This window comes from Pyxicephalus adspersus, chromosome 2 (assembly GCF_032062135.1).
Source record: "Pyxicephalus adspersus chromosome 2, UCB_Pads_2.0, whole genome shotgun sequence".
NCBI classification, from domain to species: domain Eukaryota; kingdom Metazoa; phylum Chordata; class Amphibia; order Anura; family Pyxicephalidae; genus Pyxicephalus; species Pyxicephalus adspersus.
The window spans coordinates 51,401,256-51,419,397 of NC_092859.1; the positions used below are offsets into that span (position 1 = coordinate 51,401,256).

Sequence of the window (18,142 nt, forward strand, 5' to 3'; positions counted from 1 at the left end):
ACTACAGGCTGTCATTGCCAGCAAAGGGTTTTCAACCAAGTATTAGAAATGAACATTTTATTTTCAGCTTTTGAATTTGTCCAATTACTTTTAAGCACCTGAAATGAAGTGACTGTGTTAAAAAAAGGCTTTAGTCAGCAAACCAGGGTATGTAGCCAGGTGGGAAGAGGACATTGGTACACCTTTAGATGATACACAATGGGCACAAATGTGGGACACGGTAGCTCATGGCATAGTCCATGCAGCGTATCATGAGGCTAATTATAAATTGCTCATGCGATGGTATTTGGTCCCAACTAGACTTGCGAAATTTAACCAAAATGTGTCCTACCTGTGCTTCAGACAATGCGAGGCAGTGGGGACACTTTACCATGTATGGTGGACTTGCCCACTTGGACTGGAGACTATCAACTAGTATGTATTACTAGTATTTCAAGCATCAATTTAGGATCCTGAATTTTGTTTTTACCTCGGCCAAACAAACACTAGCAAAGGCGTGGTCCTCAAGTAAACCCCTGGTGAACCAAGTAAAACATAAAATTACCTGGTATTTTCTCAATGAACTATTGGCAGCTAATTTGAATAATACAATGAGTGTCTTCCAGGTGGTTTGGTCCCCTTGGATAGACAATTATCTGCCTGCTGATTGTGATAGGAATCTACTCTCACTTTGGGAGATTCTATGCTATGTTTGCCCCTCTGGATATTCAAATATGGGTCCTCTCCTTCCCTGTCTGTAACCTTTCCCAGCCTTCTCTTTCACCTCGATTTTCTCTTCTCCTATTTTTCATTCTGTTTTGTTTTTCCTGTTAGGCAGGTCCTTCCTTTTTTTTTTCTATGTTCATTATATAAGAATGTTTGCCTTTTTAGTGTGAGACAAACCAGGAGTGCAAAGTACTATGTTTGATTCTTTTTCTTTTTGATTTGTTTGTGTTTTTGTTTTTCTTTCAAAAAAACTGTAAAACTTTTATTCTCAATAAAAACTATTGAAAATAAAAAACGGCTTTATTTCCTAATTTTTTTATGTAATCTTTTTGTTCAACCCACTGAAATAAAACTGAAATAAAGTCTGCAGTTTACCTGCATCTGAGTTGTTTCATTTAAAGTTGTTTGTGGTAATGTACAGAACCAAAATTAGTTTTCTTGTCTCTGTCCAAATATTTATGGACCTAACTGTAGCTCCAGTGCTTACCTTTATATGATCCCACATCCTCCAAAGCCATGGGGGACCTGTCAGCTGGTTTCAGCCCCTCGTTCAAACCATGACATCACTTCCGGATTAGGCGGAAATGAATGACACGGGAACATGGAACGCAAACATGCACTCCACGGCAATGTACTTGCCAGCTTAGCAGCACCAAATGAGCAGGAAGTGCTCTGCGGCTGGCTGGAAGCAACAGGGGAGACATAGCACCTCCCCTGCTGTCTCAACTAGTGGAGCAAGCCAATAAAACTAATGTATGGATGAGCATTGTATATGAAAAAACACTTCAATAAAGATGATAGTGTTATATACAGTAAACAAAGCATCATAATTGTCATAACAAAATTAAAAACACTGTTTTTTTTTTAATTTTTTTTACAAAAAGAGACACCTGTCAAGATGACTCCTTCAAGAGATATACTTATTACAATAGAGAAGACATTGCTATACCTATGTATATATTAAGGAAACTGTCAAAAAAGTGTTTTTATTTTTAAAGAAAGGATTAAAAAGTAAGGGTTCCATTACGTCTCGGAAATATTGTAGCCCTAAATAAATCCATTTTGTTTCCCTTTGTAACAGTATCTTGTCCCAATTACCTTCCCTGGGATAAGGGAGCACTTGTTCAAGAGCTGTAAAATGAATTACATTGACATTAAAGTTACGTTGTAAACCCACGTGTCTACTAAGGGGTATTGTAATTTTCCCATTTTGAATCAGGTAGACATGTTCATAGATTCTCCAGCGAAACTGCGGTTTTGTGTTGCCAAAAGCAACCACATTCACAAACAACTAAATATATTATTCCAATTGGATTACAATTGGTATTTTGAGATAGATGAATGGTATCTGTTAAAATTTAGTTTGTTGTTTTTTTAATTAGATGGTAGGATATATTTACATTAACATGCATTGGATGGGGCCGTTAAATTTTTGAGTTGAGTACTATTTGAGGTTGCTATTGAAAAATGGTTTTTAACAATTTTGTTACCTAATGATAGTGCCTTTTTGGCAAACTGGGGTCTGTGACTATTCTGTGAATGGCAGGTTCACTTGTTAGGAGAGCCCAATGTTTTTGGCAGATTTTTCTAATCTCCATGTGGTCCTTATTATAGTCAGTAATAAATCTGATTAAATTTTGTTTCAATTGAGTCCTAGGTTGAGAATACAAGTTCCTGTCTTGATTTGCTACTCCCTTTTTCAGATTTTTTTTTGCTATAGCCTCTTTGAAGAAGTCAAAGTTGTAATTGTTTGGCTTGTGTTGTATATTCTGTGTCAACAGAACAGTTTCTGCGAATTCGCTTATACTGCGAATAAGTAACACTGTTTAAGTAGGGAAAAAGGATGTGCACTGTTGGCATAAAGGATGGTATTCCCAGCCATTGATTTACAGTACAGTGTTGATGGCAGGGTATTATCAGGTTGTTTGATAATTTCCACATCCAAAAAAGAAGTTTTAAAAGAGTTTGTTTGAAGAAGAGAGACAAAAACTATTCAATTTTTCATTTGGACAGTACCTGTCCAGATCAAGAAAATATTATCAATAATCTGCTTCCAAAGAAGGCTAAACGTCATATAAGATGATAAGTCTTCTTGGGCAAAGATCTCCCTTTCCCAACAGCCCAAATATAGGTTGGCGTACGTAGGGACACACTTGGTGCCCATAGCTACGGTCTGGGTCTGAAGATAGATGGACTTATCAAAAACAAAGTAGTTTTTGAGAGGATAAAAATCCCACATTCCTCCCCCTTGGAGGTTCTCCCACTTCAAATAGGGAGGAGTTAGGCCTTCCCCCCTTTCTCCGTTGTGTACATCTGTCAACTACTTATTTAGTGAATGGGTGAGTCAATACCAATAATTGGGAAAAGGCAGGGTCATGGTATGCTATGGATACGGGTGAGGGAAGCTATATTCTAAATGCACTTTTTCAAATATCTAAGATCCATAAAAATTAACAAAATTCATTAAGCCAGTAATATTCGAGATTGCCTTATTAGTTTACTACTTATTTTGCACTGTTATGTGAGGGATTTAGGTCATATTCCCAATATTGTGTCAGATTATGAACAGATCCAAGATGGGTGATGGTGTATCTAAAAAAACAGAGAGAAATAACAGCACAGAATGGCAGCAATGTGAGACTTATCTGTCTGTGTATCTATTTATCCTTATATGTTTTAGACTCTCAGAATGCTCTTTGAACAGCATAGGCAAAATAATATACATAAAAATGGACAACCACATTACATAATTTTTGAGTTGAGTAACATATTGCTAGAACAGATAAATTGTGAGTCTTTAGCATGGAGTTTACTCCTCAAAACTAAGGTCAAACTGTGAGGCAAATATAAAATAAATAAAAAAAAAGTCAATACTTTGGAAAGCTTTATTTATACAAATAAAGTCCGCTGGCAGAGAAATGGATGGGAATCCCCCCAGTGAGCTATCCTCCACCTCCGGCACATCCCTTCTACCTTCAACCTTGAAGCCCATGATAGCAGATGTGGAAAGCACTCCAATGCTGTAAATCCTGCTTTCTTCCATACAGGACACAGAGCTCACAGTGTGTGTTTTCGTCCGCCATCATCATGCCCCCCCCCCCAAGATTTACAAATTTTGATTATTAAATCATATGTCGGTTGGGCTGAAAACACTGATAAACAGACCTCATCATCTAATCATATAAAAAATAAAGGTTTTAACCCGGTTAACAGGATTTACAAAGCTTTCATTTTCAAATGACTAAAGAATGCTATGTGGTTTGAAGGCTTACACTCTTCTTTTCAAGTGTGCCACATCCCTACTTTTTTTGTTTGTATTTCATCTTAGTGTGCCAAAAACAAGCCACAAGGGGAATCGAACTTCATATATGGTTTATTACTGCTATGGTTGAGGACGCAGAACTCCAAAATCAATTGCGCCAGCTGCAATTCCAGTAGCTCTGTATTTTGAAATACATTTTAAATATAAAACTATATACATTTTTAGAAATGCAATGTAGAGCTAGTGGTTAGTAATAATGCTTTGAAAGTAAAGTTGAGAAATCAAAGATGTTTCAATAAAATATAAATATATATATGACAAAAAAAACTCCAAATTCATGTATATGCTTTCCATTTACAGTTTATTTTCATTCACTTTCATCAATAATAATATGCCGGCATGCTAGTCAATATTTTATCAGGATGCCACTCTAGCTTAGGAAAGAGCAGAAGTATTAATCACACATGGCCATTTTAGAAAAATGTCAAAAATGGACATTAACCCCTATGCCCTCAGGAAACCTCAGCATAAATGTAATAAATGTAATCTGTATAACTCCACAAAGGTCATATTTGCAACTAAATGTCCTAGAATTGTAAGCATTCTCTTGTGTTTCCATAATATTATAGTCCTACGTTTAAGGGCTCAGAGATATACATGACTAGAACAACTAAGTATGCCTGCTGTCCTTGAACTGCAAAATCCATGGGTCACAACTTCAAGTATTAAGAAATTTAATCATCTTGTACTTGTATAGCACCATTATAGCACAAAGTACATTGTTATGCCACCAACTGTGCCTCTAGGGGGGCTCATAATCTAATGTTTCTACCATAGCCAAATGTCATTACACACTTCAAGGTCAATTTTGGGGGGGAAGCCAAAAACCCTACCTTCTTGAATATGGGATGTAAGAAGAAACCGGATTGTCCAGAGGAAACCCACGCAACCACGGGGAGAACATAAAACCATCATGTACTGTCCTTGCTGAGATTCAAACTTGCTGCATAGGCAAGAGTGCATTGATTGAGTCACATAAGCAGCTCTGCCTAACACATTTCATCATTTGAGTAACTTCACCGCTCTTGAAGAAGTTGATTATATGACAAATTGATTTGGAGAGGACTTCTGGTGCGACAAATCACACTCCCAGGTGACCAGTGTTGACACACTGACGTGTAGTTTTACAATGGTTTATCACAGTATTTCACTATTTTTTACTGGGACTGGGAGAAAAAAAAGTAACCTTGCTGACATTAAGTGGAAGCCTCGATGAATTACAATATCATATCATCTATCTTAAGTAAGGTGACCTGTGAACCAAGGTGTGGGGTCAAAAGGTAAAAAGTATTTTATGTTAACAGCTGGTAGATTCTTTAAAAAAATAACGTAAGTAATAATATAATATAAAAATATATATAAATATATATAAAAATATAAATAAAATATTTATATTTTATATAAATATAAAATAAGTGTAATTTATCTTTTGCATAACCAAAGCTAATAGTGACATATTGTAAGGTCAACTGTCTTAGTGAATGTATATACACAAGCACTGTGGTGTGTTTACTATTTCAAAAGCATATATTTTTGCACTGAACCTGAGCGGTAGCTATACGTTACAGTGGCTTTATAAAGTATTCAGACTTCACTTTTCTCATTTTCACTTTTTTCTCATTATTGTACACTTAGTACCTCATAATGACAACGTGAGAACAGAATTTTAGACAATTTAGTAAATGTAAAAAAGAAAAAACTGAAATATCTTAAAATAAGTAATTACATCTTTTGCAACAACACTTGAAATTTAGCTCAGGTGCCTCCCTTTCCTTTTGATTGCTGCTGAGATGTTTCTGCACCTTGCTTATCCACCTGTGATAAATAAAATTGATTTGACATGATTTGAAAAGACATACACCTCCATATGGAAGTTCTCATATCTAAGGATGCAAATCTTAGCAAAAACCAAGCCATGAGGTCAAAGGAAAGGACGTATTGTTGCAAAGAACAGACCTGGGAAAGGCTACAAAAAATTTCAGCTGCACTGAATGTTCCCAAGAGCACAGTGGCTTCAAAAATACTCAAAGGGAAGAAGTATGGCACACCCAAGACTCTTTCCGAGAGCTGGTTGCCCCACCAAATTGATTAAAATTAGGGAGAATAGCCTCAGTAAGAGAGGTGACCAAAAACCTTATGGTCACACTGACTGAGGTCCAGAGATTCTGTGAAGTGATGGGACTAAGTTCTAGAGAGACAACCATAACTGCAGACCTCCACTGTTCTGGGCTTTATGGCAAGATGGAAGCCTCTCCTCATGTGTGCAAAAAAAGCACCTGACGACTGTCGGACCATGAGAAACAATTTGGTTTATTAAACCAAAGTTGAACTGTTTGGCATCAATTGTAAACCTTTTGTTTTGGAGGAAACCAGGCACTGCTCATCACTTTCCCAATACCATTCCAACAGTGAAGCATTGTTGTGGCAGCATCATGTTGTGGGAGTGTTTACACCAGCCGAAATCAATGTTTACCCGCGTTTTTGGGCGTTTTCCAACGTTAACCCACCATTTTAATTTTTTAAACGTTGCAAGCAACGTTTAGGATTAATGTCATACACGTGCCTCATGAAACGTCCTGATGTAGATTAACACTTTGTAATGCATTTCAAACAAGGGCTTTAAAAGCCTCAGGTTAAACGCTGGGGAAACAGTCCGTGTAGACTAAGCCTTAAAGTCACAAATACAGGGAATATCTATATAAAGAAGAGCACTAATAGTGCAGCCTTTCAGTTTAGAACGTAGAGTTTTTAGTAATATTCTATACTTTTTCATATTTGATCATCTACCTTTCCATTCTTACCTCTTTTTTTTTTTTTAAGAATGATGTCATAATGCATAATCTACATAATTTTATTGGCAGAACTAACAACAAACTGGGAATTTTCAAGAACTGTTGCTATACATCTTCTTTAGCTAGATTTGTGTCAAACCCTAGATCGATAAATACAAAAGCAGAGAGGGACTAGTTTTAAACCCTGTTAGGGGGTCAGGATTATGAAACCAGAAAGAGGGTTTTTTAGGCAAGCTGTATATTATTTAATTAGATGATGAGACAGAGGGTGCGGTTGCTAGATCCATACATCATATACAATATAGAATCAATATTTAAGTATGAGCAAATACATGGTTAAAATTACAGATTACATAAAAATACGAGTGCGAGCAAACCTTTGATTAAAGTATGAGCAATCACTTGATCACAATTTACATATAACATTTAGTTTTATGTAAGCTATGCTGCTTTATGTCCATCACTACAGTCTCTACCAGGGGAAGGACTTTTATCGCCTTAACCCCATTCCACCTCTGACCTCCTACAGGATTTAATTCCCATATATATTTTAAAAAATCCCTCAAATTCCTAAACATGCCTACTTTTAACACTTTCTGGAACACATGTACGTCTGTTTTCCTTTTTTTTCTATTTAACTAATAATACATGTTTAATTGTTCAACTAGTACACTTTAACAGGAACCCATACCCCCACCTAAAAGTAAAAAGTTAAACACTCTACTATTCATCTCATAGCTAAACTAATTCCAACCTTCTAACAGGGTTAGAAATTAGTCCCTCCCTGCTTTAGTTAAATTGTTATATGAAAACATTTGTTGCAAAAGGACAAATCTTGGAAACCTACATTCCAGAATATCTTTCCAGAAGATTTAACAAAAATAATGTTTAAACAGGTTCAAGCTTCAAGCACTAAAACCACTTTAACAGGGATAAAAGGAATATATTAGCAATTAATTTTCTGATTTTCCACAATGGAGAATAGGAAGAGATGGACGGCTTGATGGCTTGAAAAAGACTTGCTTGTATTTGCTTTCAACAGCAGAGTATTTCATTAATCCTTCCTGCTTGCAACTATTTTATTAACTAAAGGCAATTTTTACTTGAAAACATAATCTTTAGGCTGGATAGCTGAAATGGATGAAAACTGCACTAAGAAGAAGAAAAAAATGTGTTTTTATATAATTTTAAAGTCCAACTATCACAGCTTTCCCTACAGAATTCAGTCACTCATGGGCACCGTCCACAACAGTCATTCTCTTTTAGCCTGCAGCACTGATACTCTTCCACAAGGAACAATCATTCAGCTGACTTCCTGCAAGCCCAGGCCATCTTGCGAACTCTGCAGATGTATCATTAGGCACTCTGGACTCACAAAAGAATGCTGCAAAGAAGGAAGCTGAGCTTTATTTTCTGCAACAGTGGGAGCTGCTCACCAGAGGAGAAAAAGAGAAGGCAACTGTAGTAAAAGAGCATCCAAAGTGTAACTAAACCAGTTCAAAAAGTAAAAATCTATTTATTCTTCAATCATAGTCTTACGTTGGCTTTTCAGGTTGTCGTAAAGCGTTAAACCTAGAGCATACTCACCTGTTCCATCACAGGATCTGCCAATCATCTTCCTTCTCTTTTTTGTTCCATTTTTGCCCATCTTCAACGGGCTGGGCCAGAATGCCATAAATCCTGTGCAGGCGAAGCCAAAATTTACAGCTAACCCAGCAACGAACACTGAGCTGTGTATGCCAACTGCTAGGACAGAGCCCTTTGGAAGTTCAAACAGACAGTAAGGAAGTGAAAAGAAACTATATTTTGATCAAGGTTATCTTAAGCCAATTAACATAAAGTTTAGTTCTGTCAAGCAAAAGTTAACCTTTTAAGTTGATACTCAGCTGAAGTGGCTTTCCAACCAGAATTCTGTTACCCTTGCTTTTGAATATATTTCATCATTCAACCACATGCTCCAAGCACATTTGGTTTAGGTGGTATTGTTGGGTATTTCATTTAACAGAATATATATTAACATTTTTATATTTAATGTCCTCTTTTAGGGGTGTCATTTTATTGTAGAATATGGTTATTCATTTAAAATTATGGGACAATTTAGACATAATTGGATTTTATGTCTTGAATTATTTTAAAATGTAGGTGTGAGCCAAAAAATTCCCAGAAAGAACTGCCCTGCGTATACAGCACGTGCTGTGCAGCCACGCTGCTTGATGTCATCACCAGTACCACTAGGGAACTCATCTACAAGTTATTATTCTGTGCGTTTGTTTACATTGTGCAGTTTTGTGAAGGTATGTTCAAGCTGCTATCCTATTGACATCATCATGTGAAATTTTCAAACTGGGAAACATGGCCGCAGAAACTCATCAACTGTTAAAACAAACCTTTGGGGGACAAAGCAATGGGTCACACTCCAACCTAAAAGTGTTTCAAGTGGTTTAAAAACTGTAGTCCATTGCTCAAAGGGAAATTAAACTCAATGGAAAAAGGTAGAATAAATATAGTTTTAGCACATTATACCAAAAAGGAAATGACTTCCATGGGTGTTTCCAAGCATTAAAACTGCTCAGGGACTGGTGCATCAATGCAACAGGAGCCTACTTTGAAAGAGAGGAATTCAGTTAATTTATTATGGAAGTGTACAATTTTTAATAAATAAATTACAGAAACTTTTGGGTCATAGATGGTTACTTAAGTATTTTATGTATATCTATTTCCTTATTTGTAGCTATTTTTTTCAGTTTTGCTGGAATTTTTTTAAAGCTGGCAAAAACAACTAGAAATGCATAATTTATAAAGTATTTTCTAGTATATCTTTCTTGCATATGTTGCAAATTGCAAATTTAGGCACCAAGGGCGAATGCTCTAGCATACAGCTAAGTATTTCAGAAATCTAAGTCTATGTTTACACCCACACATTGTATCACTCAGTTCACACTGCACACATTAGTACATTGTCCTTCATTTTAAAATGCACCATATGACACCTCTACAACTTTTTAATCTTCAAACCATTGCGGTGATATTTTTTAGGCTGCCACAGCAGACTGACATGGCGGACATAAACCCTTACTTTTATAGTAGGGGAAGGCATCAGATCTCAGGTCAAGAGTCAAAATAATTTTATCATTAGCAGCAAAATGTTAGCAGAGGAAAATCTAGTTATACTAAGAAGCTATCAGAGAATCAAAGAAATCACAGAACGCAAACTAATGGTGAGTACTATAATTTGTTTGAGTTTATATTATTTTGTATGTAATTTGATAATGTTTGTAAAATAAACTTTATTTAGTTTTGGTGACATCAGTGTATTGATGCCCTTATTTTATTACTACAGTTAAAAAGACTTTTCTGTTTCTTAAGAATTTCATAGATGAATTGCTCTACTGAGTTTACAGCTACATATATGCAGTGTACCAGATCCCAGATGTGGTGAATGAATCCTGTGAATACCATACTTCCTGGCTCTGGGTGACCATGCTGACTCCTCCTATGTTTTTATGGAGAGTGCCATGGTTGAAACTCCAGACTTTAAAATAATGTATTTTTGGTGGAAGTTTAGAAAGTAAAAATAAGATTTTCTTTCAGTTTAGCTCACAGGAAGTGGCAAAGATGCTACATTTATGGGAAGATCAACAGGTATTTTCTGTACTTACTGAAAATGTTCTTAGCCTTTTTAATATTATTATAGGCTATTTGGGCTCCCACTAGAAGCCCCAAACAAATCCAGCTAATGCAATTTCTGTAACTGTGTGACATTGCTGTATGCTTCTTTAATTCAGAGCAGAGTTGCCAGTTATGTAGGCTGTACCTGATTGCATTAGAGTGGGATCAAAAAAATATTGCAGAAGGCGTAGCTTTCAATATTATCATTGATCCACAAGCCTGTAAGATTTAAATCTGCAGCTGGCAACAACTAGTCCTAAACACATTTTGCATTTACTGACAGCACCTATTCTTCTTACCTACTATGAGCCAGGGGAGGTGGGAGCATGTTAAACACAAAAAGAGAATGAATTGACTCTTGTTTATGAGTATTAAATTATGAGGAATTTATGAGTCCTACCTTAAATATGACTGTATTTTGTACTTGTTAAGCATGACTTTAGTTGTATTTGAACTTTCTTCAGTTCCCCACACAGAAAAACCCAGACAGAGGAAAGAAGACCAGAAGTGTTAGACAATTAGACAATCAGAATCCACTGAACTGCAGTAGTGGTATGAATCTAAAATTGTAAAAACACTTGAGAGGAGATCAAAACTGTATTTACATACTTTACATGTAATGCTAGGGAGTAAAGATGTTACCTCTTTCTCACTAATATCTACACATAAAAAAATATTTTCATGCTAATGATTTAATAAATGCAAAAACTACAAAGCAGACCTGCAACTTTGCCTTATGCAAAATGTAATGTGTTTTATCATTGTTTTGTTAGTAAATAAGCTAGATAAAAAAAAGAATGAAAAAAAAAACAAAATATTTGGCGATTTGTTAAATAAATAAATAAATATTTGAGATAGCCTTGACATAATAAAGTGGATATCAATTAGATGGTTGGTCTCAAAATTGGATGGGGTATAAGCATCATTTGCTTTCCATCTTCCTCTCTTTTTTCTTACCTTTTCTTGATTTTGTAGAGATTTTTCTACAGCAACCCCCATTTTCACCATTCCATCAAGGAACATCTACTAAAAATGGCTATAGCTACAACTCACAATACATTAGCATGATCAATAAGTAGCAGCAAGGTATAAAGAATATCTGGGGCAGAAGATATGCAGATAAACCCACCCTGCTCCTATTTTATTAGAAACAAGTATAGAATAGGAATAATGTCTAAAATAAGCAGAGATGCTCTTTTTATTGGTGGACATTTACATTTACTACGTATACAAAACTCTTTGTATTCTTTGAATGTTTGTGGTTCAAGATAATGAGGTTAGAACATAAAAATTATTTTTAAAAAAATGACAAAAAGTAGATCACATCAGTGATTTACGTATTAGCGTTGCTCCTACTGGTAAATCAGATTTTCACTTATTTGGTAATAAATGATAACATTGACAAGATAAATTGCTATGGACAAAACAAAAATTACTTTAGATATATTCACAAATGCCCGAGCCCATACCTAATTTTCATCCTTTAACAGAGCGAGTCTGCATACGCTACATTTGGTTAGCAACACTTATTTAAAAAAAAAAAAACACAAAAAATGCAGATGAAATACCAAATAACAAAATACAAGTAAGACCACTAGTAATGCTTTAGTCTCTACATGTAAAAGAACAAGGTGAATTTTGTATTAGGCAGCTGTGTATGTTCAGTTTTTGATCAAGAATGGATATTAACAGATTGATCTTGGCAAGCAATGCAACCAATCAGAACATTTCTTGCATTCAAACTCACCACCATCATAAACAATGCTAAACAAAGTCAGTCAGAAAAAAATGGCGGGGTCTTGGTATAAATAGATCTTCCACCTGCTTGCACTGTAAGAGTTGAGGGTCATCGCTGTTCAATATGGTACCTCATACACTATAGTTTTTTAATTGCAATTCTGTAATATATCTGTAAATGTATGACACTAATTTTTGTAAGATGAACTAAATTCCACTAGCCATGTGCATGTCATATGCACAAACTAAAGTAAAATTCAACAATATCATATGAATAAAATGAAAACAATTAAGAAGACTTACCAGTGTGGACACAGATCCAATAGAAAGGTAGGGATCAGACAGCATAAGGAATGGGTTACTGGAATATCCCGAACCTTTATACATTGGCTCTTCTTGATGTTTAATTCCTAAATAATACAGAAACAAAATTACCTCATATTTTTTACCCATTAAGACCACTAAGCATAGTTATCAGTAACACAGGTAATAATGTTTACAATATACCACATGGTAACATTATGTAGCTAATCCTCACCTATAGAAGTCATGATGATTTTTACCATCCATCCATTTAGAGACCCTCCTTTGGTCTCGAATATCTGAGCCGTTTACTCTCTGATCACAAGCAAGTGACAAATGTCACATTAAGGTTAAAAAAAAAAACTAAAAATAAAACAAAAAAAATGGCACTGCAGATAAAAAAATCAAAACACAGGTACAGTGGTGCTAGCTGCTTGTGTAACCTTTGAGGTGAAAGTATTCTGACAAGCTGTTTTCCCCTGTGGTCTATCAGCACCACTCCCATGACCCACTACACAAATACTTGGAAAGGAAATGTCACATAGCTGTAATTCGCAAGTACTGCGACAGGCCACAACAGTTTTATCTCAAATGTACCATAGTGCTTTGTAAGCCTACGTTTTTTTTTCTTTAATTTGCCACCTTGATAAGTAATCTCTATATTGTTTGACACAGACATCAGACAGTGGGTGTACATAAGGAAATGTTCCCACTGCTAAACAATGTCTTAGCTGCCATACAAAATTATCAGCTTTCTCTACAGCCATGCTGAGATGTGACCATGATGTCTTCTGAAGCCCATGGTCATCCACCTGCAAGTTCATCAAGCCCAAATCCAGATTAAAATCATCTACTGTACCAAAAGCTGATCAAGAATTTTCACAATTAAAAAAAATCTGTGCTTCAGTGCTTAACCCGTTTCAGTGCTCAACCCAGAAATTTCTTTAAGCCGGGTGGGAAGAAATTATAGGTGGGTGGCAGCCCCTGTATTGTGACCAAACTCTTTAGTAACCACCCAAAAACAGCCGGCTGGGTGCTGAAAAGTGCCGGGTGGTGCACCCAGCTAAAAGGGCCTGGGGAGAACCCTGCGTTTATTTCTGTACCCTAGTTATGCATATAAACAGAGGGCCATAGACACTAGCAAAGATACCAGCACTTGTTTGTTTCAAAAAGAATAATCAATTTTGTTAAAATCATAGATAAAAAAAATCAATTTAACAGGACAGGTCACCAGCTTATTAGACTCTCTGAGAGCCATAAGTGAACATCTGCCCACCTTGTGATGTTTACCTGTTTAATACCAAAGAAACAGAGTGGATGGGTAAGTATATTGTTTGACTTAAAAAGAAGTGACATGTTAGGGACACTGAGGCAAAAGAGAAGATGGGATCTCCATGAAAAGAGACCACCTCTTCATAACAGATCCAGCTCCTCATCTGCAGACATAGGCCAAAGATTTTCATTTTGAGTGGACTTTCAGTTTAAGTAGAATCTATGTAAAACACGGTGATAATGTTTACGTTTTGATAACATCCTGTAAAAACTATAGAGCCGAATAACTTACTAACCTTATATAGCTTCCCCAATGACATTAACAAAACTTGAACATTACCAGTAGGGCACAATGGACACTTTAAAAGAGCCCTGTACAAACCTAAATCAAACAGGTAATGAAAATAAAATGTATAACTTTTACTTTCCAGTATTACATTTCCTACAAAATTGGGAATAAATTGTAAAAACAAAACTAGACAGAAATTAACACATGAAGGGTGAATGGAGAATGTTCAGTGTAGCTCCTCCTCTTATATTGCATCTGATGTTCGGTTAAAGCGTACCTAAACTCACAATTTTCACCTTACATAAAAGGGTAGACAACCTTTTCATGTAGAGTAAAAATTCTGTGTTTGTTTTTTTTTTAAAGAGCAACACCCTTTTCTTTTTTAAAAAAAAAAAGGGTGAAGCACCGCCCCTAATTCTGAATCGCCTAGGCGGTCGAGAATGAATGGGAGCGCATGCCTGAGCATCTCAGGCATGCACAGAAGGAGCGCTTTTGTGCAAAAAGAAAAAAATTGCTGATCTCATGCATGCGCAGTGGGATCAGAATTTTTTTTTTCATCCGACCCAGGCGTGAGATCGGGTGATGTAGGAAGAAGAACAGGAAGAAGATAGCGGCGGCCGGAGCACCGGCCCTGGGACAGCATGGGACCCGATGCAGGACACCCCCAGAGCGATCAGACTGCCCTGCAGGATTGAAGGTAAGTGAATTTTTTTTTGCCATTTTGGGTTTAGTTCCTCTTTAGGTTAACAAATACAGTCTATTACTTGCTTCCAAAAACTTCAACATTTCTTGAAGAAAAAGTTTTGTGACAATTCTCAAGTTATTCGGAAGCATCCAAAAATTGGAAACATTTTTATCAACACTTTGGACAAAATTCTAAAGGTCTTAGCAAAGGAAATGAATATAATAATGGAAAAGTTCGGTGTTTGTAAGCTAATAACTAAAATTGCATTACCTCAATACAAGTTATTCCAGTTGCACAGTGCAGTGAAAGGAGTTGTAGTACAGTTGTTGTACAGCAATAATCTAGGAGACTCTAGGGGCTCTATTTATAAAACAAGGAATCTGACATTGCCTCGACATTCCCTGCAGGGAATCAACGACTCCTATTAAACACATGGACCTGAAAGATACCCATGAGGGATTGTTTGATTCCCTATTTTCTAAATTGAGTCTGAGGTGTTGTATTTGAGTAGTTATAAATACAACTGTAAGCAAACTTATACAATAGAGTGTTAAACCCAGACATTTTTTTAAGCTGGGTAGGAAAAAAATTGTAGGTGGCCCCCTCTATTGTGGGCCAGTTCTTCAGTAACCACCCAAAAACAGCCGTGTGGTTACTGAAAAGTGCTGGGTGGTGCGCCCGGCAAAAAGGGGTTGGGGAGAACACTGCAATACTATCAGATTCTGCATAATAACTAAATAGCCTAATATGTCGTTAGGCATATCCAGACAAATTTATCAGAAGCTGTACATTTACATATATGTACTAACATATATAAATATTTTTACCATGCATCAATATGCATTTTTAATGACAAATTAAAAATCACTTATATGGCTAACAGACACTTACAATAATGGTACTTCAGTAAAACATCATTTATTTAATGTACAGCGCTGCATATTATATTGGCGTTATATAAATCCTGTTTAATAATATAATAATTTAAAATTGTAGCTTGTTACTTCCAGTAACAAGATACAAAGCTTAATCTAGTTATAAAGTACAATGTAAATAATAATTAATGGCATTACCTCCATTAAGAATGAGATGACATAACCACGTCATTAACTATTTTACTAAATACATCTGCAGAGATCACACAAGTATGGTCTTTTGGTTTACTCAATTTATTTAAAAAACTATAAAAGATCATGTGAAATAATACAATACATGGTATGCATTAATCCATGTCAAACAATGAGAAATCAGCTTTCAGTACAACTACAAATGTCATATTGGGGACAATAATAGTATTATTAGTATTTACTTTTTTATAATAACCTCATCAAATATTTTCCAAACTTAGAAATGGCTTCAGGTTTAGGTAGTTGAAAATAAATTATAAAATAATACATTCAGACTAGACTAACCTACAAAATAAAACTTGTTTTAAACTTTAAAGAGGACTTTATTTTCTAAATACATTTATGGACTTACTCAATAAAAGAAGCGCAAACACTAGGAAGATGTGCAAAATATATGACTATATTTGCAGAGATAGATAACCCTAATATACACATTTTGTTGTGTATAACTCCAACATACACTTACACAAAAAAAGTTTGTAAAGAATCAGTGCAGATTAGTGTGTGAAAGGTAACAAGGTCGCCATACACCTAGAGTTGTTAGATAAATGAATCTCATTCTGCGATTGCCCAGTGTTCATTCATCCACATACACTTTGTAGGTACTGCCATGAATAGGAGCAGGGGAGGAGTAGGAAGAGGGGGTAGTTAGTGAAGCTTACCATCTTCCATGTGATCCGACAGCTTCTCCTGATAAACTCTCTGAGCATCTTGTGCACGCCTGATTGCCTGTGAAAACATGAGGAATTCAGAACTTTTTTTTTTATTTTTTGAAAGGCAGCAACGTGGAAAAGCTCCAGCCCAAACTGTGCACCTCTTACCTCCGGGTGATCTACTGGGGTATTAGCTGGGTTGATTTCGGACTCATTTACAAGTGAAGATTTTAGATCTGCCAGATCACTCTCTGTAAATGCATTCTCCTGGATTTTCTCCTCCTGATCTCCTTCGTCTTTAAAAGCGATCATTTCATCGCTCGCTCCTAGATCATCTTCTTCACCGCTGTTGTGCTGGGGCATTTTCTTGGCTTGTTCCTGCCCCTCCACAGGCACTTGGGTGACTAGTTATGTGCTGGTGTGGCAGTGTAATAGTGATCACTCCCCCTGCATTAGGGAAAAGGAAAACAAGGACAAGGGAGAGTGAAAAGTTTTCAGAAAGGCAGATCTGAGTGAAAGAAAAGGAGCTGATGGCAGGGACAGCTCGATGTTCACTCAGCCTGTGATCGTTTGAGGACAAGGGGAAGGCAGAGACTTCAAAGCACACCGCCTGCTGATTGATAGCTGAGCTGAGCACTCGGGGGCTGAGCAATGCATGAGAGCTGCTCTCTTAAAGTGACAGTAACCATTTCACCAAGTCAGTGCAGTCACTGGGCTAGCCATGCTTCAATTGCTGACACTTTGTACATAATGCTTCTGCACATTTGTCCACGGTCATTTTACTTCTCGTAAATATTCAGAATTTTAGAAAATGTCATTCCTATAATAAATAAAGAAAAATGCTTGTTATGGCCTATTCACATATATGTGACATCATACATTACATGTGTTAGTGTGCACTATTGTTATTATTATTACATGGTACTTCAAAACACCAGTGAGCATTGCAGCATGTGTATTTTGTTTAAATATTATGTAGCCTGCCTCATCATAATATACACATATAATAATAATAATGTGTATGTAGTTCTCTTGGTAAGGGTTTTTTAGCTCTAAATTTGCACTGGTAACTACCAAACACTGGGACTGAGGGAAGAAAATATTAAATACTGATATGTAACCAGAATTGAAATGTGTTGTTGTAACAATTAAAGGCTTGTTTAGTTCCCCCACTTCTCAAGCGTAGACAAAGAGCAGATGTTCCAAACAGGAGCTGGCCCTATCAAGCAAACACAGGTTGAAGCTCGTGTTTGATGAACTAGTCATGGCTGATCGAGTGTTGCATCCTGTCAGCCTGAAAGTAAGCACCAGGTAGTGTTGGGCGAATTTGCCTCCGTTCCGTTCGCCGACAGTTCGTCGAATTACCCAGTTTGGATGAACTAAAGTCAATGAAAGAGGCAAATTCAGCCAACATTACACAGAGCAGATAATTCAACTGGCGGACAGTGATAGTCTGATGGCCAGATTCTCTGAGCTAAAGCTTTGTTTTTACTAAAAAAAAAAAAAAAAAAACCAACAATTATTGTGTGGCCCCCTTCCTTTTGAAAAAAACAGACCCCTGCCTGCCCAGCTGCAAAGGCCATCTTTG

The 18,142-nt window shown here is 36.3% G+C and overlaps 1 protein-coding gene across 1 annotated transcript in view; it reads right to left on the reverse strand.

The window, feature by feature from the left end:
• TCF7 (transcription factor 7) overlaps positions 1–17,400 on the reverse strand; it is a 117,792-nt gene extending 100,392 nt beyond the window's left edge. The window contains exons 1-3 of the mRNA XM_072398981.1: positions 16,723–17,400; positions 16,564–16,630; positions 12,529–12,635 (exon numbers count right to left, since the gene is read on the reverse strand). Coding sequence (XP_072255082.1) covers positions 12,529–12,635; positions 16,564–16,630; positions 16,723–16,917 — 369 coding nt within the window. The 5' untranslated portion in view covers positions 16,918–17,400. The remainder of the gene's footprint in view (positions 1–12,528; positions 12,636–16,563; positions 16,631–16,722) is intronic.
• Positions 17,401–18,142: the final 742 nt, after the last annotated feature.